At 42.8% G+C, this 24,342-nt stretch overlaps 1 protein-coding gene across 3 annotated transcripts in view; it reads right to left on the bottom strand.

Moving 5' to 3' along the window:
• Positions 1 to 5,215: 5,215 nt before the first annotated feature.
• The window catches only part of CEP120 (centrosomal protein 120), an 81,259-nt gene continuing 62,132 nt past the window's right edge, over positions 5,216 to 24,342 (bottom strand). For 2 of the 3 annotated variants that reach the window (XM_038769643.1, XM_038769642.1), the window contains 2 exons: positions 12,760 to 12,905; positions 10,066 to 11,945 (listed from right to left, as the gene is read on the bottom strand). In XM_038769643.1, coding sequence (XP_038625571.1) covers positions 11,711 to 11,945; positions 12,760 to 12,905 — 381 coding nt within the window. In that variant the 3' untranslated portion in view covers positions 10,066 to 11,710. Of the gene's footprint in view, positions 5,476 to 10,065; positions 11,946 to 12,759; positions 12,906 to 24,342 lie in introns of those variants that run through there. The other variant, XM_038769644.1, reaches the window with a different exon arrangement.

The raw sequence follows: 24,342 nt of genomic DNA, 5'->3' as shown, positions 1-24,342 counted from the left end.
CCACTCTGCTCAGCAGTATTTTCCTACTTGCACCGCTTGATTCACTCAGACCATCAGTGGAGTGGCAATTTCCAAAGCTCAGGACTCGGTTTTCTCTAAATGATTTCTCGACTGTCTGGGAGCTCCAGAGTTCTGGGGAAGAGAGAGATGGGACTTTCCATGACTCTGCTCCTTCCATTCCCACAGGGGTGTTTGTGAGCCCAGCTCCCACTCTCCTGGAGGAGGACCCTGGGTGGCCTCTCCCTGCTGCCCCCCACCTTGGGGGTCACCTCTGGAAGAAGGGACCTGGGCCCCCCTCTAGATCTGGCCCCATGGTGAGGGTAGGGTCGGAGGTCACCCAGATCCTTTCTCTGGAGCTGACCACCATGGCCAGGGCCAGGGGAAGAGGCTGTGCAGCACTGACTCGGGGGATGGAGTCTCTGGAGTGCAGTTTCCTCCTCCGATGATGCGTGTAGATTGTGGGGAGTGGATTTGGGTGGGGGGCACCAGACCAGCATCAGATTGCATAATATAACTGGCATCTGCCATCAGTCAATCACTAGCGAAGCCACATGGCATAATAGATAGAGCACAGGCCTGGGAGTCAGAAGGTCATGGTTTCTAATCCCAGCTCCGCCATTTGTCTGCTGTGTGACCTTGGGCAAGTCACTTCACTTCTCTGGGCCTCAGTTACCTCATCTGTAAAATGGGGTTTGAGAGTGTGAGCCCCATGAGGGACAGGGACTGTGTCCAACCTAATTCGTTTGTATCCACCCCAGCTCTTAGTACAGTGCCTGGCACACAGTACGCGCTTAACAAATGCCACAATCATTATTATAGAGGATGAGGCACCATGTTGGGTCGTGATTCGACTCCTTCAACTAGGGTTGGGCAGATCTGATAGAACTCCCAGACACATTTGTAATCCAAATAAATGCCTCCTATGCAAATCGCATCCTTGTCACATACCCCTACCAAGAACCCAACAAAGTGCAGGGTGGAGTCGTTCATTCAAGCCAAATCATACTTGCTGGGGCCCGGATGAACCATTTGCATTGTCACCAAGAAGTAAATCGATAGGATCATTGGCCAGTCCCCTCCCTGCCTCGAGTGGTGGGCTCACCCTCTGCTGCCTTTGAAGAAACCAGAAGCAAAGAGCCAGACAGGATTTTGGACAGGAGTCCAGACATTAAAGCTGTATCAATAGCCCAGGATGGGTTGCTGTGGAGAACAGAGCTGCTCATTTATCTGTTCCACATTATCCTGAATGAGTTACGGAGCAGGGTTGGGTTTTCAGCCTTAATGGGTCTCACGAGAGGGTACAGGACTATGGTGAACAGTGTTAACAACTGCACCGTTCCAGGTAAGGTTACAGATAAGCTGCCAAGAAAACTCTCTCTCTGTTCAGGTGACCATAACTTTTCTGAAAAAATTCATTCTTTAGGCTGGGATTGAGATGGTATTTTGGGGATGTGAACTCCAAGCAATGTTTAAAGGTTTTTGCAAAAGCAGACTGAAGAAACAGAAACAAAAAGGCATATCAAAGGCGCGCAGGTTTTTCTTTTCAACACTTTAAAACTAAAATCTGAAATACTGAAAAGGTATGTGTACCTGGAAAGAGATTGGGGTCCAAAGTGAAATCAGGAAGAGGATTAGGCTTCCATGAACAATTGCACTAAGGAGCTGGATGTGTACGCTTGCCCTATTGTAAAGAAGAGAAATAACAAACGTGAACCACTGATAATGGCATGAAAGGCAAAGACCTAAACTCTAAAATTATCCTTTCATCATTCGAAGTTCCAGCCCTTAGTGTTTGGAATTTAGATGCAGTCATTCTATTCTGAAATAGTAACTAGGCATGTAAATGTGTGGTTGAAACCCAGTTTATGTAAGGGAGGAAAAGATTTAATTTCCTGTTTATTGATAGTGCCTTTAAGGAGAATCAAAATATTTGCATTTTCCTTTTGGGGATAAATCTAAAGCAGGCTGTTTTATGATAATTTCCCTTTCCAGTACAAACTACCTTTGCAGTTCAGCCCCGATGGTTCTTTCTGTTAAATGCAACCTGCACTTTGCTCTTCCAGGGGGTTTTATGCTGCCCTCCCCCCCAAATCATGTGATCCTGGGCTTTTTTGCCCTTTTAACCAACCTGACACCCTCTGCTCCTGGAACCTTCTTGCCCCGAGTAGGCACTTTTTCCCCAGTTTAGAAGGAAACCCCATCCCCACACCAATACCCCTACATCTTTTTTCTAACTCTGTTCGCGAAAGGGTTGCTTTAATGGAAATGAGAAGGCAGGAGGGAACCTAATTTGACTTTCCCTCATGGGTGGTGCACTCAGTCAATGGTATTTATTGAGTTCTTACTGTGTGCAGAGCACTGTTCTGAGCACTTAGGAGAGTACAGTGCAATCACGATGATGGTGATATTTGTTAAATGCTTATTATGTGCCAAGCACTGTTCTAAGCACTGGGGTACATACAAGGTAATCGGGTTGTCCCACATGGGGCTCACGCTCTTAATCCCCATCTTACAGATAACTGAGGCACGGAGAAGTTAAGTGACTTACTCAAAGTCACACAGCTGACAAGTGACAGAACTGGGATTAGAACCCATGACCTCTGGCTCCCAAGCCCATGCTCTTTCCACTAAGCTACACTGCTTTTCAGTAGAGTTGCTAGACACTATCTCTACCCACAAGGAGCTTCCTAAGGGAGGATAGGTCTGCCAAGCAAACAAGGTCTGTGATCTAGGCACCCCTCACTATCTAGTTACTTCTAGGATTTTTGTTCATAATTTAGTTCAGGCTAGCTCTGGGCTAAGCACTGTACTAGGCCCAGAAGACGACAGTCTTGTACTCACAGCCTGTTGTCCTCATCAGAGAACTCCTGGTTTTCCATCCTTATTTGGGAATTTTCTCTACTGGGACCTGGCCTTCCTTGCCCCTCAGATACACTTTTGACCTCTCTAGATTCCTGGAGGCCCTCTTGGCGTTCCTGGGCTTCCAAGGAACCTTGTAGCCCTTTCCAGCTATATGGACTACTGTCTCTCCTGGCCAGGCCTGCGAGCTCCCACTTTGCTTTTTGCTATGAACTTTGGCTTCAGGCAGGTGTGCTTGATTGTCAATGTCAGTCTCCCCTTCATCACTGAAGGGGAAATATCATCTGGTCCCAGCCTCTAGGGAGGGGATTGGCAAACCAGTCCAGATAAATGGTGTCTGCACCCTTCTCATTTATGGGGACCCTACACCCCTCTGGGTAGCTCACATCATCCTGATCAGGAAATTCTTCCTTAAGTCCAACGAAAATCTCTCCTGCTCCATTGAAAGTTCATATCATCTTGTTTGGTCCTCTATCGACATGGGGGAAACAGTTCAAGGTCCCTCCTCCCCCAATTAAGACCCTTCATAGATATGAAAGCAGTGATTCAGACCCCCCCGCCCCCTGCCGCCACCCACCCCCCACACCCGAACCATGGTCTTCCCTTCTCCATAGTTCCTTTAATTTTTCCTCAAATGACCACTTTTCCATTCACTTACTACTTTTTGCCTTCTCTGGACCCTCTCCAGTTCTTCTACCCTTTATTTAATGTGTGGTGACTCAAACTGGACACGTGACCCTAAATGAGGGTCTGACAGACAAAATAAGGTAGATTACTTCCTGAATGCTGACACTTTTGCTTTTTTCATAAATATCAATTTACAAAAGGAAGAGAAAACTTACATGGGTCAATTCAATCTTGAGGGGAATGTGTAGGTATGTGGGATATGTTTTGGGGGGTGGAGCAGGATGTCCCAAATAATAATAATAATAATGATGATGGCATTTGTTAAGCGCTTACTATGTGACAAGCACTGTTCTAAGCGCTGGGGGGATACAAGGTAATCAGGTTATACCACATGGGGCTCACAGTCTTGATCCCCATTTTACAGATGAGGTAACAATCACAGAGAAGTGAAGTGACTTGCCCAAAGTCACACAGCTGACAAGTGGCAGAGTGTTTAGTACAGTGCTCTGCACACAGTAAGCGCTCAATAAATATGATTGAATGAATGATTAGAACCCATGACCTCTGACTCCCAAGCCCAGGCTCTTTCCACTGAGCCACGCTGTTTCTCTGAGCCACACTGCTTCTCTCTATATAACTCTGTAACACAGTATAGGTGTTATATTGGAGGTGAGGGTGACAGGCGTCAATGCGGAGATGAGGCTGGCAGCCCAGGGGCTTCCATCCAAGGTGGATAATGCATTCAGTAGCAAGTGGATAGAAGCAGCATGGCCTAGCGGATAGAACACAGGCCTGGGAGTCAGGAGGAGCTGGGTTCTAATCCAACTTCTCCACTTAACCGCTGTATAACCTTGGACAAGTCACTTCGCTTCTCTGTGCCTCGGTTACCTCATCTGTAAAATGGGGATTAAGGTTGTGAGCCCCATGTGGGACAGGGACTGAGTTCAACCTGATCATCTTGTATCAACCCCAGAGCTTAGAACCATGCCTGGAACCCAGGAAGTGCTTAACAAATACCATTAAAATGAAAAAAAAAGTTGAGATACAAACTGAACAGCATTTCCCTAGATGCTGAAAGAGGTGGGCACCTCCCTTCTCTCCTTCTACTGCCCAGCCCGCAACCTCCGCTCCTCCACCGCTAATCTCCTCACTGTACCTCGTTCTCGCCTGTCCCACCGTCGACCCCCGGCCCACGTCATCCCCCGGGCCTGGAATGCCCTCCCTCTGCCCCTCCGCCAAGCTAGCTCTCTTCCTCCCTTCAAGGCCCTGCTGAGAGCTCACCTCCTCCAGGAGGCCTTCCCAGACTGAGCCCCTTCCTTCCTCTCCCCCTCGTCCCCCTCTCCATCCCCCCCATCTTACCTCTTTCCCTTCCCCACAGCACCTGTATATATGTATATATGGTTGTACATATTTATTACTCTATTTATTTATTTATTTATTTATTTTACTTGTACATTTCTATCCTATTTATTTTATTTTGTTGGTATGTTTGGTTTTGTTCTCTGTCTCCCCCCTTTTAGACTGTGAGCCCACTGTTGGGTAGGGACTGTCTCTATGTGTTGCCAATTTGTACTTCCCAAGCGCTTAGTACAGTGCTCTGCACATAGTAAGCGCTCAATAAATACGATTGATTGATTGATTGATTGATTGATTGAAAATGGCGTCACATGCTTTGTGATTCCATTAGTGGGGAGGAGGGTGGCCAAACTGAGAAGTGGTGGGAGAGGTGGTCAAGTCTCTCTCCCCAAGGAGCTGGAAAGAGTCCAAGCTAACGCTGATTGTGGGTACTGTCACCTTGAGAGGTGAAGTGCATGTTGTGATTATCCATGGACTAATGCTCATGATATGTGTGTGTGGCCACAGCACTGGGCTCGGGTAGCTGAAATGCTTTTGAATTTGGTCCAGGTTTATTCTGAGGTTCTAACTTTACGTGCTGCCTCAGTTGGAACACTTAGGTCGCTGGGAACCCAGGAAAAGAGCCAAGCAGATCTGAAAAAAGAAACAGAAATATCAGGGAACATCACAAGCCATCACATACAAGAACAGTACAGTTATGGAAGAAGAAAATAAATATTTACCTCATGGATATATACATAAAAAAAACTACATCTACAGTACCCCGATAACATGTATTTGTGTCTAACATTGTTTAAAAGATTAGAGTATGTGACTGATAAATACAGATGTTTTAGACATCCCCACTCAGGACTTTCAACTCAGGCTGAGCTTTCTCATGATTCCCTTTGCATTTCTGCTACTCGCTACCCGATGGGAAATGCATCTGCCTAAATCAGTCCCTGAAAGTGGGCCCAGAAAAAGCATCTCAGAGCTTGGCCATAGCTCTGTCCCAGTAGCTTTCAAAACTCTTCTGCCAGCCATAAGAACAAGGAATGGCTTTTATATGCAGAACCTAAAGGAAATTAAGGTAGGCCTAATGGAAATCAGGCTTGGGTGCTTATGAAACTCAGTAATCATTTTGCCACTATATTCATTTTTCGGGCACCTGAGCACATCTGCCATGAGCAGTTGCTTTTGTTCTTTGATTTTACTTACTCGGGAACAGTAGGAAGTTGTGGGACTGGTCTGCAGAGGGAGGTTGACATAAGTAAATTTGGGCCAGGCAATTCCCAAAGAGGAGGTAGCCATTTCTGAGGTTATCAGAAATCATTTGGACCACAAAACTACCACATCAGATGCAAGTTTTTGTTTTATTTCACAAATTTGAAAGCCCATTTCACTAATAATAATAATGATGACATTCGTTAAGCGCTTATTATGTGCAAAGCACTGTTCTAAGCGCTGGGGAGGATACAAGGTGATCAGGTTGTCCCATGTGGGGCTCAGTCTTAATCCCCATTTTACAGATGAGGCAACTGAGGCACAGAGAAGTTAAGTGACTTGCCCAAAGTCACACAGCTGACAATTGGCGGAGCCGGGATTTGAACTCATGACCTCTGACTCCCAAGCCCATGCTCTTTCCATTGAGCCACGCTGCTTTTAATAACCAAATGGAGTCTCCAGTGGGGATATAACTATCCTTGCTTGATATACCAAATGGTGCTCATTGATAAGTCTAAGAAAGAAAATCTTCAGATTACAGGGAGCCCCATGCTTCTGGTGTCTAAATAGATGCCCTGATAGCAAACTGGGCACTTTGGGAGGTGCAATAACTCCTTCTGGCCAGTGGGAGATCATTTAGAGAATTGCATCATGCACCCACAAAGGCACAAAGCCCTCTTCTTAGTTACCAGGAAAGTCGGGCTTATTAACTTCACGGGTAGAAAAAGCTTTGATGCTTTTTGCCTTGTGTTCTACTTATCAAATACTATGATTGCCCAGTGGTTTGATTTATTCTTCAACTCCCTAGATTGATTGGATTTATCTTGTGGATAATGATGTCTGACGTGTTGTTAGAGGGAAATTCAGATATCCGTACCTATGAGATTAGCTCACAAAAAGGGCCATCATTACACTGCTCCTCCAAACATCCTTTGGGACCACAACTGGGGGCAGAATACTGGGACCACGATTTGATGCAGTACAGCAAAGCGTTCTTCTGGAGACTGAGTTAACATTTAGTACATGATCAATACTGTAAAAACAGAATTTTGTGGTAATGCTTTGGCTGGTGAGCTCACTTTTTGACTTGGCAGACTCTTTCCGATGTAATGTGAATGTACTTGACTAGGTAGTATAATCAAAAAGTTTGTTCTGTATAAATGCCATCCAATGACTGGGTAAAGGGGAAAATATCTGTCTACAAATGAGAAGGGGAAGCTTTTCCAAAAAATATTAAAGGGCACAATGTTACATCTCTCCTATGATGAATGACAGGCTTAGGATTTCTTTTTAACACAAAACCATTTTTAACTTTTAAGGATAGTTACCATATATCTTTAAAAGTCTCCAAGGGTGGTAACATCAATATATCAGAAAGTCAGGAAATTATTTTTCTATAAATTAGTCTTTAAGAACAGAGTTCTTCCCGCCACCCCCCCAACTCATTCTGAATGCCAAACTCCCGACTGACTCTCCACTAGAGCAACTTCATATCTGGAGAGCCGACATCTGTAAAAACATTTCTAATGAAAACACTGCTAATATACAACCCTCGGAGAAGCAAAAGAAATGAGATGTAAGTATCCAGCCACCTTTCTACAGTTCCCTAATGCTATTGGCTTTGATGCCTTGTCTAATGAGGAAAGGACAGGTCAGAGGCAGGCCTTCCTTCTCCAGTCCACTAAGTGAAATATTGGAGATTCTGACTATACCTAAGAATATTAGCTGGAGGACACATAGCTGAGAAAACAGATGCTGTATGTCTTTGACCACTGAATCATGGAATGTCGCTTCTCTCCCTTGATGGAAGGGAGAAGCTTTCAGACTCCACTGAAGGAAAATGGAGAAGCAGCATGGCCTAGTGGATGGAGCACGGGCCAGGGAGCCAGAAGGACCTGGTTCTGCCACTTGTCTGCTGGTTGACCTTGGGCAAGTCACTTCACTTTTCTGAACCTCAGTTACCTCATCTGTAAAATGGGGATTAAGACTGGGATTTAAGGGACTGTGCCCGGCCTGATTATCTTTTATCATCTACTCCACTGCTTAGTACTGGGCCTAGCACATGGTAAGCACTTAAATACCATTTTAAAAACAAAAAACAAAAGACTAGGTAGAAAGTAAAAGGTGAAATAGGAGTACCTACAAATCTCCAACACTGCTTTGTATTTCAAAAACCACAACAACAAAGTACACTAAGTTCTGCCATAACACGTGTTTTCAATATGCATCTGGGCTACAATGCAATGAGGGAATTAGAGAATGTTCTTCTGTCAATGTGAGCCTGTTTGGGCTCAGCGTGATGCATTATCGAAAAACAGCTTTGGTGCGAGGTGCTGGAACGGGTGAACAGTAAGTAGAGAGTGAGTTTTTCTTAATGTGAGGTTTGGCAAGAAGGCAACCTTTTGTTATAGGAGAACTGGGTGTGTGAGTAAAATACCACCCATCGTTACCCAGCATAACACCCTTCTTCCAGGTTATAAGCCAAATAATTCAGAACCAAAAATTCCATATCTGAGCAAATGGCTGAATTGTCCCTAGTGTGTACATAATTACTTATGTTAAAGTCCAGGATCTTATGGTTATGCCTCAAGTGTAACAACCCAATAGTTTTAGTTACTTTCTTATGTCACAATCTACATTTAATTACGTATGATATGAAAGCATTAAAATGTCAATCTCTTAGGGCAGCACTCCTTTTTAGGCTGCAGGACTAAACACGATAAATCTCTGCCACTTACAGACCTTAAAAGTCAACCAATGACATTCATTATCATTGTTAACAGTATTATTATTATTGTTATGGCATTTTTTAAGAATTTATGTGCCAAGTACTATACTACGAATTGGGACAGATAACAAGTTAGGTTGGATACGGTCCCTGTCCTACATGGGACTCACAGTCTAGACGAGAGGGAGAACAGGTATTAAATCCTCACTTTACAGATAAGCAAACTGAAGCACAGAGAAGTCACTTGCCCAAGGTCACACAGCAGGCAAATGGCAGAGCCAGGATTAGAGATTAGAGAACCCAGGTCCTCTGACTCCCAGTTCTGTGCTCTTTACACTAAGCCATGCTGTTTCTCTATTTGTTGAGTGCTTACTGTGTGCAAAGCACTGTACTAAGCTCGGGAGAGTACAATCCAATAGATTTGGTAGACACATCCCTGCCCATAATGAGCTTACAGACTAGAGGGGAATGGTACTTGCCTTTGATCCATCAACTCATGATGCTGGATCCAGTCCATTCTCCCATGAAATCTGGTTTGGTCCCAGAGTGGTCTTGAGCTGGACAGGGCAGCCAGTATCCAACCTGGCCTGCGTCATTGCAGAGTTGGAAGCCTCTGGGAAGGCCTGGGAATCAGAGCCAACCTCCCTTAGGCTCCTGAACCTCCATAGCAGTGCCCACCTCCCTGATGGGCTCGGCATGGGCGGTGCCGCCTCAGCCCAGCACCTGCCTCTGAGACACAATGCCAGAGTGCTGTCAGGCCTCTTTCCAAGCATTTCCATTTTTTTTATTGCTAGAAAATGGGCCTCAAAATAGCTAAAACTGAAAATAACCAAGCTCAAAAACAAACCAAACGACATTTGGCGGGGGGTGGTGGTGGTGGTACTTTTATACTGACCAAAAGGGGTACATGAGCCAAAAGAACTTCCTTGCAATTAAAAAGTTTCCCTTGCTGTAAGAAGGTTCCATTTGCTTTTCTTCCCCTTCGGCTCCTTATCCACCTTTCGCAGGGATTAAGAGTTAATGGATATCAAACAATGCATGTACCTTTAAGTCCCTGGGAAGCAAATAATCATCCCCTTTGAAGTAATGTAAAGAGTGTTAAATCTCAGGCCTTATCCCCTTCAAGTCACAGAAAAAGTTTCTGCAATTTAAGCACTTTAGAAATAAACTAAATTAACACAAAAACAAAGGAAGTATTTCTCCCACATGCAAAGGTGGCTTGGTTACAAGTGCATACCGCTCACATTTGAAAAAGAATAAAATTCTGAATTTATTTGTTAAATTAAGTTGGAAAAAAATCACTTTATTTCAAAGCAAAGTCTAGAATCAATGCAGAAGATTCCCTTTGTTTTTTTTTTTAAAGTCTAAGGCCCCCTCTTGTGTTTGAAAATAGTATCACCAGCACACAGTAAAACTAGGGAGAGCATCAACGTTGGAAACAGGTCTTCCTTTGGTCATAAAAGAACACTGCAGTTTCATCCAAATGGCATGAAATCACTGCGAGAACCATGAAAGCGTAATTCATATTGAAACACATGCTGTGATTAGTAACTACACAGCCCCCTTATTCATTATTCTCATTCCTCACAGAAATTACTGCTAGAAATGTTGCTGGTGTGAGATGAATACTTTTTCAAATCCAAAAATGGGACCTGCAACTTGTGTGGTGACATTAATAACCATGTTAACTTACCTCCCCAGAAATGAAACAAAAACTCCTTGATGTTACAAAATACCATTTTGTGTTTCTAGAAGTTTTTGGTCAATAATGTCCATTTCCCAATGGGAATGATTTTATGTTTGCCATTTTGGAAATGATGGAATTTGGGATGCTTATTATGAAAGTAACATAGAAAATGTACTGCTATAAACATTTGCCAAGTACAGTAATAGAACACACTGTAAAAACAGAATAAACTGTTGCATTAGGGAAAACAGTTATACCAATGTTTGGCTCTGAAGTCCCGGAAATTTTAAGGGAACTTTAAAGGCTTATGCCGACTTGGCACCCTGTAGGCACAACACATTATTCCCATTTTTCTTTTTTAAAAATAAACTAAATAAAGGTGAAAAAAATCAGCAAAGTGTTCTTTTTTTTAACGCTTTCTGATTTTCTCCTTTGAAACTTTACAGCACAAGGTGTGCTCCCATTGAGGCCCAGAGGATTTGCATTAGTAACTGATGGGAAGAAGTAAGGATTCCTGTATCCAATAGGAGAAAAAAATTCATCCTTGCAACTATGGCTGAAAGAGAAGCCTGCTTATATTAGGCTCTTCACTTTGCTTGACTATTATTAGGGGAACTCAGTGAAACCTGGAGGAGAGAAATAGAATGGATCTGATTACTGAAAAAATGTTCTCCTGGAATCATCTAATATGTCATGTGGTTTCCCTGCAGTCAATGTACTGGTTTCTACTTCAAAATCTTTCCATTTACATCTGTTAACTTTAGGTGGGGGGGTGGGGGGGAATAGGAGAGAAAAGGACAGGTTGCAAAATGGGTGAAAGTTAATAAAACAGGTTAATAACTACTCTAACCTTCTAAAAGATAGCTACAAATATAACTAAACAGCATTTGTAAAGTGCAACATTTTCTGGCTCAGTATGTAAAATTGTATCTAAGAATTATTGCAGTCATTCTTTGCAAGTACAAATTTAGTGAACAGTCATTTTGAAGTTAGCCATCAACACAAAAATATCACTTAGAGCATATAAAAAGCAATTACAAATAAAAGCAGGGTAGAGTGAGAGGTAGAATACATTTAAAGGAACATAAAAACCAAATAAATACTGTAAACTTTAACATGCAAATTTGGATTCTTAGAAAAAAGGTAAAAACAGCAATTTTTTTTAACTTTTTTCCATTTCCTGGGTTTTGTAATGAAATAAAAACAAACCTAGGTCTGCATAAAGCTACGAAAGACTTTTCCAAATGTTACTAGTTACTGCCACTGCTTTTTGCCAACGCCTCTCTGATCTGACGGTCCAGTTCACTTATTAGTTGATCCTCATGATTATATACGCCTGTTCTCATCAAAGTATCTCTCTCTTCTATGAGGCGAGTCAAATGTTCATCTAAACCCTCTTCCACAGCCTTGCTGCACGGACTTTCGACTCTTCCACTTGCAATATCCCTGGCCTCTGGGCATCGCTCTGGGTCCGGCTGCCTTAATCTGATAAACACAAAAACAAATGCCAGTCTGGTATCCAAATACCACCCTACTTTGTCTTCACTGACCTCACACCATACTATCTGCAAGAATTGCATTCCTTATCAAAGTAGCAGTAATATCTTTTTATCTACCTCAGCGCTTAGTACAGCGCTTGGCACATAGTAAGCACTTAAATACGATTATCATCATTAGCAAAGTCTGCAGAAAGGAAAGGCAAAATAATGGTCTGTTTTGAAGTTAATAGGACCTGCTCATCTCTGCAGGACTGACTATTTCAAACAGCATTTTAATTATGTTTTATGAAACTGTGAGAGTTATAGCTTTTACCTGATTATATTTCTAGGATCCAAACAAACCATGTGCACCTTAAAGGAAACTGGTGAAATGTACACCGTGACATTTAGCATCCATTACAAAATTTCAGTCACATAAATGACAAGAGAAGATTATTTTATGACTCTTTTATCTGATACACCTAATTAAAGGCAAATATTGAGACACTTAAAAGGATTAGTGGGTACCCTGGTTGAAGAACAGAAAGTCAACATTAAAGAGGTTTTTATGTAGAAAAGCAAGGACTTATGGGAGTGGAAGGCAAACTGGGTTTAATATAGCCCTAGCCATGACAAAAATTGAGCCTAATGGCTTTTGGCATAGACTTTCCATAATTCAAGGCTGATACATTTTATAAATGGGCCATTTAATGCTAAGGGCACCAAAGCTTTCCTCTACGGGACAGATGACCAATTGAAATGTTCACTTAGGTGAACCGCCCACGTCTGAGTCAAAAGGAAAAATCATTCTAATACACTACCTATTCAGTTCATTCCTTATATCTAGGAGTTCCTGTCGCTCAGTCTTCACAGTATCTTTCTCCTCTGCAGCCAGGTAACGTAGTCTCATGTGCTCTAGTTCTTGTTGCTGCTTTTTAAGACGGGCCATTGCATTTTCTTGCTCGCGCTGCAAAACGAGTCAATAGACACTGAGCATTATGAATATATGCAATTCATATGACACTGTGCACCTTGAAACCAAAACCAAGACTTTGTTGCTGGCACAATGACAGCCTGGGAACAGTAAACCTGGTGCCCGAAGTGGCTTTCTCTCAAGATCTAGCTGTGAGTGCAGTGCGCTATCCGTATCTGGCGCCACTGCAGTGTCCATTACTCGCATATCATCTTCTATACATGCACTCATCATCATCATTATAATAACTGTGGTATTTTTTAAATGCTTACTATGTGTCAGGCACTGTACAAAGCGCTGGGGTGAGTACAGGCAAATTGGGTTGGACCCAATCCTTGTCTCACATGGGGCTCACAGTCTTAATTCCCATTTTACAGATGAGGTAACTGAGGCCCAGAGAAGTCAAGTGACACATAGCAGACAAGTGGCAGAGCTGGGATTAGAACCCAGGACCCTCTGACTCCCAGGCCCGTGCTCTATCCACTAGGCCATGCTGCTTCTCATCCCATCATCCCATTCTCTTCAAGGACCAAAATGAACTAGAGAGGATTCAGGGTCATATGTGGACTTGGGTGTTCAGTGGGGACTGGGATATGTACAGAAGCAGTGTGGCCTAGTGTACAGAGCACAGGACTGGAAGTCAGAAGGTCCTGGGTTCTAATCCCTCCCTGCCACTTGTCTGCTATGTGACTTTGGGGAAGTCACTTAACTTCTCTGTGCCTCGGTTACCTCAGCTGAAAAATTGGGATTAAGATTACGAGCCCCATGTAGGACACAGACTGTGTCCACCCTGATTAGCGTGTATTTACCCCACCACTTAGTACAATGCCTGGCACATAGTAGGTGCTTAACAAATACCATAAAAAGGGGTAGCAGGTCAGAGTTGGTGGCTGGTTGAAACTATCGTGGTGACTGCTGTAATGGCAACAAACCCAGAATAAAGGGGCCCCAGCACCCCTTTCAACAGGACAGAAACACACAGATAATTTGTAACAAATGTTTGGAAAATCTTGAGTGTCCTGCATTTTGGGAACTAGGAAAACCATAGGTGCAATTCAACATTCAATAACACTAGCAACTGGTTGGTGAACTATGCGAACATAAATCAAACCCCAGAGTTGGAAGAGATCCTATTAGGTCATCTATTCCAAGCTGGACCAGGACTACACCCTTTACAAGCGGCCCCTGGGCTTAGGAACTGTTTTTCATTAACTAATTGTATCTTAATGCTGCAAGGCCAAATCAGTTTTCACATAGGAAGGATATAAATATGGACTGTTTCCTGAACCAAGGTTGATCACTCAATTATTATTAAGATTACCCAGAACTGTGGACTCAATTCTAGATGAGAAATACTGCTACATTAATGTATTTATAATGAATTAGAGAGGCTCTCTGATAGAGTAGCTGACTTTTATTTCTTTGGAAGTAAAATTGGCAGGGCGACCCTCCCCAGTGACTTCGCTTGGCGATCAGGTTATTCCACTCTCTTTAAGGTTTCTCCAGTTACCACCGCCAGGTTCAAAAAATGATTTTCCCCTTTCCCTGTGGCTTCCACGTACTTTCTTCACCTCACACTCCCCAATCCCAGCACCCGTGCCCCCAGTGCTAGTTCCATAATGGAGACTAATGTTGGAAGGTCAAAATCGATATGTTGTAAAGCTGGTGTAAAACTATTGTGAATGGTGTACATTTAGAAATATTCACTGTAATTTGAAACTGCCTGTTCAGCTCACTGACTCTAGGAACATACCGTCTGCCTCAAAGTCCAAACTTTGGAATAGGTATTCTGCGTTCCAAGTTCTAATGTTGTCTCTGGCTCACTGCTGGTGGTGTGGTTTCCTCATCTGAGAAATGAAGACAATGCTGCCCTACCCTCCCTGTGGTATTCTGAGGTTTAACGGTAGTCAGAGAGCTCCTTGAAATCTGTAGTTGAAAGGCATTTTGAAAGTCAAAACCATTTGCGTTTTACCTCATAAATGAAAGAAAAATGTTGAGATTTTTACTCTTCATAAGATGGGTGTGATATTTCACCAACTCCTTAACCCTAATATAGCCTGGAGTACACTCAAACTACTTAAAAGTACATATTTCAAAGTACTCAACCATCATCAACTAAACAATCCTCACACTGCAGCAATGAGTTAGATAAGGACAAAGGACCCTAAGGTAATGCCTCCATTTACTCTTCCAAATAAAAATAGCAGGAAGTTAATTCAGGCTTTTCCTCACACCATTGCCCAACTCAAGAGAGGGAAGCAGAGCTACAGAGGTCAAGTGACTTGTTCAAGGAACAGAGAAAAATCACGAGGAAGGTGAGGAAGAGACAGAGGGGGAGAGGGAGAGAGAAAGGAAGAAAGAGGGAGAGAGAGGAAGAGGGGGGAAGAGAGAGAGAAAAGAAGAAAGAGGGAGAGGGGGGAAGAGGGGGGAAGAGGGGGGAAGAGGGGGGAAGAGGGGGGAAGAGGGGGGAAGAGGGGGGAAGAGGGGGGAAGGGGGAAGAGGGGGGAAGAGGGGGGAAGGGGGGGAAGAGGGGGGAAGAGTGGGAAGAGGGGGGAAGAGGGGGGAAGAGGGGGGAAGAGGGGGGAAGAGGGGGGAAGGGGGGGGGAAGGGGGGGAAGAGAGAGGAGCCAAGTGTGAAATGATGAAGTTTGCCCTCCCAAATTCTGGGTTTAATCCATGCCTCCCTTCATGAGATCTTCCTATAGAGAGGCATCATTATTAAACTATGGGTTAGGTCACAGGCTTTATGAGATTACAGCCTTATAAATTTCCAGAAATATTCTGTTCTCCTCAAAGCAGAATAAATAAGACCCAAAATATCATGCGTATCTCATGAAAGAACGGAAGGCTTGTACATTAAGATTGATGATGACCAATCTAAAGAGGATCTGCATTTGAAGTTACATGTGATGCTAACCTCTTTTTAAGCTCAAGTTTCTCTTAGGAAAAATAAAATGCTCAGTGCTTAGAACAGTGCTTTGCACATAGTAAGCTCTTAATAAATGTTATCATTATTCATTCATTCAATCGTATTTATTGAGCGCTTACTGTGTGCAGAGCACTGTACTAAGCGCTTGGGAAGTACAAGTTGGCAACATATAGAGATGGTCCCTACCCAACAGCGGGCTCACAGTCTAGAAGGGGGAGACAGACAACAAAACAAAACACACTATCAAAATAAAATAAATAGAATAAATATGTACAAGTAAAATAGAGTAATAAATATGTACAAACATATATACATATATACGAAAATCTCTAACATGCTTTGTGTCACACTGTGGCAAAACAATCCCATTTTCATGGTTTTGTGAAAATAAACATTCATTCACATTTTGAAAGACTATTATACAAGAGCCCCTAGTCATAGAAAATGCTGAGTAAAACAATTAATGGGACAGAATAGAACACATGTTTTCATGGTAACCTTAAATTTATTTGGGCTCAGTTCATCTAGGCCCATAGTTCCATTCTTAAGTCCATCTGCAGTGGCTGCCCCTCCCTAATATGGTTAAAAAAATAGTCTGGAGGCACTTACTAGCTTGTACACAAAGCAACTGGTTTCACTTATTATGGGCACATGAACCTGTGCATCATCATCATCATCATCAATTGTATTTATTGAGCGCTTACTGTGTGCAGAGCACTGTACTAAGCGCTTGGGAAGTACAAGTTGGCAACATATAGAGACAGTCCCTACCCAACAGTGGGCTCACAGACTAAAAGGGGGAGACAGAGAACAAAGCCAAACATACTAACAAAATAAAATAAATAGAATAGATATGTACAAGTAAACTAAATAAATAAATAGAGTAACACATATGTACAAACATATATACATATATACAGGTGCAGTGGGGAAGGGAAGGAGGTCAGATGGGGGGGATGGAGAGGGGGACGAGGGGGAGAGGAAGGAAGGCGCTCAGTCTGAGAAGGCCTCCTGGAGTAGGTGAGCTCTCAGTAGGGCCTTGAAGGGAGGAAAAGAGCTAGCTTGGCGGATGGGCAGAGGGAGAGCATTCCAGGCCCGGGGGATGACATGGGCCGGGGGTCGATGGTGGGACAGGCGAGAACGAGGTATGGTGAGGAGATTAGCGGCAGAGGAGCAGAGGGTGCGGGCTGGGCTGTAGAAGGAGAGAAGGGAGGTGAGGTAGGAGGGGGCGAGGTGATGGAGAGCCTCAAAGCCCAGGGTGAGGAGTTTCCGCCTGATGCGCAGATCGATTGGAAGCCACTGGAGATTTTTGAGGAGGATTTTGAGGATTTTTGTGCACATATATACATGCAGACCAAAAGATGAGGATTTAACTAGGAATAAAAAAATAGACTTAATGGCAATGATTTTTTTCTCAGGCTCAGGTTATTCCCTCATAGCCATGCCTGGAGATTATCCTTCTCCATGATATTCACTTCAAGTCTATTAAATGTGTAAGACCACAAACCACATGAAAATGAAAAATGTAAAACACTGTTATATCTACAGTCCGTTTAGCACCTTGGAGCTAACGGCCCTTGAGTAGGGGGAAAAGGACTTCCTGACTCCTGGCTTCCCAGAACAACTTCAGGATCCACCCTCCCCTTTCCCTAAACTAGATATGGATGCTCTTCACCCTTAGGGCTAACAATTACAAGTTTGTTTACACCCTCCTTATAATTCATGTATATCTGTCCACTCAATTTGTATTGACTAAGTGGTGCATATTTTTATGTTTTGGACTCTCCTGTTTGAGTATAAAACTGTGTGGGCAGGGAAAACACCACTTGGGTACCCCAAGCTTCCTAAGCACCTAATACAAAAAGCCTCATCAAGAGGACATTCGGTAAATGCTGCTGCTACTACTACAACTATTACTGCTACTACTACCACCACCATCACAACCACTCCTAGGGCCCTTATTCTGACCCACCCCTTGATATGAGCAGCTTTGATTATTTAAACCTGGTCTAATTCTTTTATACACTGCTGGTACAATTCAGCATTCAGCAATATACACTCTTCCCAGCTGCTGTTTTTGCTGCTGTAAAGGTTCCTTTATCTCTTCTAAAACAAACAAACAAAAAACTGGCAGATCAAAAGAGAAGGGCAAGATATTCAGACTTGGACCAAATAAGCAGTCTATTTCATTAATCAAAATTAGGCATATGCTCACATTGGACGAACTGTGAGGTGCACTGTTGACCTATCTAATGAAGGGAGAACATTCTTATATGATAAAATGTTCAACCCAGATCTGTTTTTCTGCGGCATCTCCCTACACCTCACTCTTGGAGAATGTCTACATGACCATAGCAAAATCCTACAGAAACGTCTTCCTTAGATAAATATCTGCCATACCCGTGGAGAGGGACTGTGTTCTTTTAGCAATAATTCACCCTTTATAAACTGCATAGTGTTTATCATTTTATAAACAGCATGCTCTAATGGGTTTGTGTAGCAATAACTCAGTTTTTTTACATTTTTAGTTAAAAAAAATACACCTAAAATGAGCAAATGAGTTCCCCTTAACAAAATATGGGGGATCCTATATAATGTCCCTTCAGAATTACCTAATCTACCCAAGTGCTCAAATAACTGTCACAAAGAATGTTACTTCCAGTCTTTGTTGTGGGGAAGGGAGTAGGGAAAGGAGCACAGCCCTACCCATCTTCCAAGCCCTTCTAAAACCCCAACTCCTTTGGGAAACATTCCCTGATCATTTTCAAAACCCCCGTCATATATCAAATCAACACCACCCTTGTCAGGCATATATTTCATTCCTATCCTCAACATTTAGTTTCAATACATGTCTACCTATGCATATTGCTTGTAAATTTACTGCTCTATTCAATCATTCAACTATTTTCACCCTGATACATTTCTATTAATTACTTCCTGCTCCTATTTAGAACTAATTCTAATTTTTGCCTGACTACCCTTGTTAGACTGTAAGATCCTGGACGGCACCAATTGTTATGTCTTACTTCTCTTGTCCTGTCCTAAGCGCTTAGGACAGCGTTTGGCACTAAGTTGGCACCCAATAAATGCCATTGATGGCTATGACGAAAGAGTCTTTATTGGTGTCTGGTGATAAAATTGGCACGACTTGAGACTCTTTTAGGTACTTTGGTACATGTTCATTTTTTTTTAGTGCTCAAAGTGAAATCCACTTCTTAGAACAACTACCTCTTGCAAAACTCACTTAATAACACGACTTCTCAAAACAACATTGTTCGCTAAGTGATTTATTGATTTTTGTCCTATGGTACGATACTTGCTTTCGGAAATATCAATCTCCTCCCTCCCCACCAACCAATATGATGGGGAAAAGCAGGAGCAGGTAATCCAGGTAGACTTCTCTCCAAAAATTGACCCAGGAAGAAGAATTTGGTTTCCTTTGTGCACAGTACATGTGCCCAATCAATATCCTTTAGGTGTATTGTCAGGGGACATCTCTTCCTTTTGCAGGAGTCCCTAAACCAGACATCATCTGGCCAATCCCACATCCCTCCAGAACTGTAGCTGGGAGAAGCTCCCCGAGGCAGTCCTATCTACCTGGTGAGCCTGGGGTATGACACACCAAGGGGCTTTGAGCCCAGCACATCATCACTCCTCTTTCAGGATTGGGGCGGGGGGCTGGAGAAAAGCGGGGAGAAAGGAGGCTCCCAAGAGCCTTGCCACAGAGAATTCAGGCTCAATGTAAATACTGAGGAGAAAAGAAAACTCTGGCCTTATAAAAGTGACTGCAAATTGTTGTGGTCATTTCATCTTTGCAAGAACACTGGCTTTCTTTCTAGGAGGCACAGTACTACAGAAAACTCCCTAGAATATTAAGTATTTCCTCCAGCATTCTTTCCCCTTCTCCTTAAAGGGTATAGCATCCAGAACACGTTGAACCACAGTCAATGTTTTGCCCTCGGGTAAAGCTCCATTCTTTCCCCACTAAACAGACACATTTTTAATTAGGGTCAGTATTGGGCAATTCTTATATGCCATATCTACGGCTGCTTAATCATCAGAATTCCTTCTTTGAAGGAGAAAGGATCTTAATCTATTTACCCTAAATTTTATGAGGAAAAAAATGAAAGTCTCAAAATATTCCTGAATTTTGGGGTTGGATAGGGTACATCAATAGTAAAGTAAAAAATCAGAAACTGATGAGAGAAATCCTCCACATTGCCAGGTGCTCTGAGCAAGAGGATCCTCAATCAAGTAAACCCAATCTGTATTTTGCCATAGCTGCCTATAAATCCAGAAGGGAGATGTAAACATACATACCCTAGACTAAACAACGGCTAAAAAGCGGCCACTACTCACTCTCCCACTCACACATACCATGCAAGTCTGTGGGAAAAACTTACAACTGAAGCTAAGGAACTCAAGTAAAGTTTTCTGAAAATAACCCAGAGCTGACAAGTCAGTAGGAGGGCCTGGATGGTTTCAAGACACAGTTTTTAACCAAGAGTTGGACCTCCAACTGTTATTTTAAACAAAGATTTAAATCCCATCCTTGGCTAAATTACTTGTAAATTAATCAAATTAATTACTCCGAGTGGATAAGCAGGACATTGGACAAGATAGTGCCGATGTCAGCCAACGGAGTCTGTGTTGCTTTAAGAAAACACATCAAACTTCGTTTGAAACAGAACTATAGGATACAAATATGGTAAAGGATTTTCAGCCTACAAAAGATTGGGTGGTTTCCCATTCTGAAGTGAATATACTTCATTCCAATATAACTGACGAGTGACCATTTCTTTCTGCTCTTTCCACATGAAAAAGGACGGGCTCCAAGCCTCTTGTTAACCAAAGCCTGGTATTCAGGCATTTTCAGGGGGTGCATTGCCTCTCTCAAGCCACGAGGCACATGGTGCCCAAGACTGCAAGCCCCTTGTAGGCAGGGAACACGCTTACCTATTCTGTCATCCTGTATTCTCCCAGCCCTTAGTACGGTACTCCGCACACAGTAAGAACTCAAATACCATTGATTGATTGATTGATGCACCCCCAGCTTGGCAGCTAACTGCAGCAGCGGAGCACTAATGCCACCTTGGGGGACTTCATGCCCCTGTGTAGGTCACTTCCACACTAGAAGAATCTGATTCAGTACTGTACCGTCTTTGTGTATTTGATGACTAAATTAATTCAAGTGTTTGAATGGGTTTAAATATAGCACAAAAATAATACTCAATGGCAGGAAAGGGGAAGATTAAAAACTACCTGACAACAGTGAAGGGGATAATAATAATAATAATAATGATCGCATTTGTTAAGCGCTTACTATGTGCAAACCACTGTTCTAAGCACTGGGGAGGATACAAGGTGATCAGGTTGTCCCGCACGGGGCTCACAGTCTTAATCCCCATTTTACAGATGAGGGAACTGAGGCACAGAGAAGTTAAGTGACTTGCCCAAAGTCACACAGCTGACAAGCGGTGGAGCTGAAACTTGAACCCATGACCTCTGACTCCCAAGCTCTTTCCACTGATCTACTGAAAATCCTTATGATCTTACCCGTATGCCACTTTATCACCAGTGTTACACTATGTCCTGAAATTCTAAGCGCAAAATATTCAGGGAACTTTTTCCTAGTTTTCAAAATTACAAAACCCATTTTCTGTGTAATACTAATTTTACATTGACCATGATTACAGCCGAAACCTAACACAAGCAGATAACAAAGATACTTTATAATTTGGAAATACTGACTTTTATGGTTGCAAATCAAAAGAAAACAAGATTTTTCTAAATACTTAAGTAGATTATGCTTTTTTAATTCACAAATTGACTGTACTAGGTCACCTTTGAGTAATGGAAATCTCTGTTTAAACATTTCTTTGGCAATGGGCACAAAGCATTAGATCTCATTTCCAAGACTTACCAGCTGGGGTTTGTCATTAACATTTATTAACAATCTAAGATATGGCTTTCAACGTCTAATCCTCACTATACAAATGTTTTGTATGGTCTTCCAGAGGGCTTTGGTGTGACAAATTACTGGCAGAGATTACATCCCCATGGCTATTCACCAGAGGCAATGCAAAATTAACATGGTACTAATCCAATTTAAACAAGAAATTGCACAAACAATCCTCTGAACTAAAACAGATCTAAAATTCCAATTTTATTTTTAAATACAATCATGTGTTTTTAATCATTTTTTTTTTAAAGGTAAGTGAATTTCACACCATAGAAAACTGCCAAACTGGACAGTGTCATAGTTAAATCCTCCTCCCCAAGACATTTAGTTCTATAAATTGACCATAGAGTAATTTCCAATTTGTAATCCTGGTGCTAGAGTAGGCCTACTCCACCAGAAGGGCATTAAAAAAAAAACAAACCCACGGTCCCCAAAGTCCAAGGAGCTGGTTCACTGTGCCACTCCTCAAGAAGAGGAGGGTATGAATGCATAAGTATATTAAAGGAACATTACCAGAAGGAGAATTATGCTGAGAAAAATTGGGGGGAGCATCAACTTGGAGTCATGGAGGAGTATTAGATCTGGATTTGAAAATATGATTTAAGGATGCTACAGTGACTTGAAAGGTAAAAGGAAAGACGATACTGATACAAGGACTTTGGGTATGTCCTCTCAGTAGGTAATAATAATAATGGCATTTGTTAAGTGCTTACTATGTGCAAAGCACTGTTCTAAGCACTGGGGAGGTTACAAGGTGATCAGGTTGTCCCATGTGGGGGGGCTCACAGTTTTAATCCCCATTTTACAGATGAGGTAATTGAGGCCCAGAGAAGTTAAGTGACTTGCCCAAAGTCACACAGCTGACAGTTGGCAGAGGCAGGATTTGAACCCATGACCTCTGACTCCAAAGCCCGTGCTCTTTCCACTGAGCCACGCTACTTCTCTGATAGATAGATAGGGGTGTGTAGTGAGATTTTCTTGAGAAAAGGTTTGTAGCAAAGGAACTGGAGCCATAAGAGTGAGGGAATGGAGTACACAGAAGAAGTCAGGGTAAAACTACGGATGACAGGGAAGGAGCAAAAAAGTTTACATGTGAGTTCAGGGAGAAGTTCAGCAGGGGAAGGCCAAAAAGTACAGGGAAATCATGTCAGGAAGGCCCCGCCTCACCCTGCTCCTCTAGCAGAGGGTGCCTCTCAGTGTCTTAGGGCAAAGTTAGAGAGTACAGCTTTTAAACTAACTACAGCTGTCCCATATTTTATTAAGAACATGATTTTATCTAATGTCACATGATCAAAGCTTATTAAAAATTACATGTAAAGAAATAAGATCATTCAGTTAAGGGAAGAAACACGGCCTAGTGGAAAGACCACAGGCCTGAGAGTCGGAATCAATCAATCAATCAATCGTATTTATTGAGCGCTATGTGCAGAGCACTGTACTAAGCGCTTGGGAAGTACAAATTGGCAACACATAGAGACAGTCCCTACCCAACAGTGGGCTCACAGTCTAAAAGGGGGAGACAGAGAACAGAACCAAACATACCAACAAAATAAAATAAATAGGATAGAAATGTACAAGATAAATAAATAGAGTAATAAATATGTACAACCATATATACATATATACAGGTGCTGTGGGGAAGGGAAGGAGGTAAGATGGGGGGATGGAGAGGGGGACGAGGGGGAGAGGAAGGAAGGGGCTCAGTCTGGGAAGGCCTCCTGGGGGAGGTGAGCTCTCAGCAGGGCCTTGAAGGGAGGAAGAGAGCTAGCTTGGCGGAGGGGCAGAGGGAGGGCATTCCAGGCCCTTCCTCCCTCTGTCGGAAGACCTGGATTCTAATTCCAGCTCTACCACTTGCCTGTTCTGTAACCTTGGGCAAGTCACTTCTCTGCACCTCCGTTTCCTCATCTGTGAAATGGGGATTCAATACCTGTTCTCCACCCCACTTAGATCATGAGCCTCATGTGGGACTGGCACTGTGGCGGACAAGATAATTTTGCATCTACCCCAGTGTTTGGTGTGGATGAAAGTCTATGGGGTATGCCTAAACTTTAAAATGTTCAGGTCAAATAAATCAATCAATGGTATTTATTGAGTGCTTACTGTGTGAAGAGCACTCGACTAAGCACTTGGGAGCATCTAATACAATAGGGCTAGTAGACACACTCTCTGCCAACAAGGAGCTTAGAGTCCACAAGGGGAGACACACATTAAAATGAATTACGGATATGTACATAAGTGTGGTGGGGCTGAGGGTGGGGTATCAACTGCTTAAAGGGTACAGATGCCCAGGTGATGCAGAATAGAGACTGTAAACCTGGTGTGGCTAAGGATTGTCTCTCTTTATTGCTGAATTGTACTTTCCAAGCACTTAGTACAGTGCTCTGCAAACAGTAAACACTCAATAAATATGATTTAATTGAATTGAGAAGGAGTAAGGGGAATGAGGGCTTAGTTTGGGAAGGCTTCTTGGAGGAGATGTGATTTCAAGGCAGGGAGAGTGGTAGTCCATAGTGTGTGATGAAGGAGGGAGTTCCAGGACAA

This window comes from Tachyglossus aculeatus, chromosome X4, assembly GCF_015852505.1.
Source record: "Tachyglossus aculeatus isolate mTacAcu1 chromosome X4, mTacAcu1.pri, whole genome shotgun sequence".
NCBI classification, from domain to species: Eukaryota; Metazoa; Chordata; class Mammalia; order Monotremata; family Tachyglossidae; genus Tachyglossus; species Tachyglossus aculeatus.
This window is presented reverse-complemented; position numbering and strand designations above follow the sequence as displayed.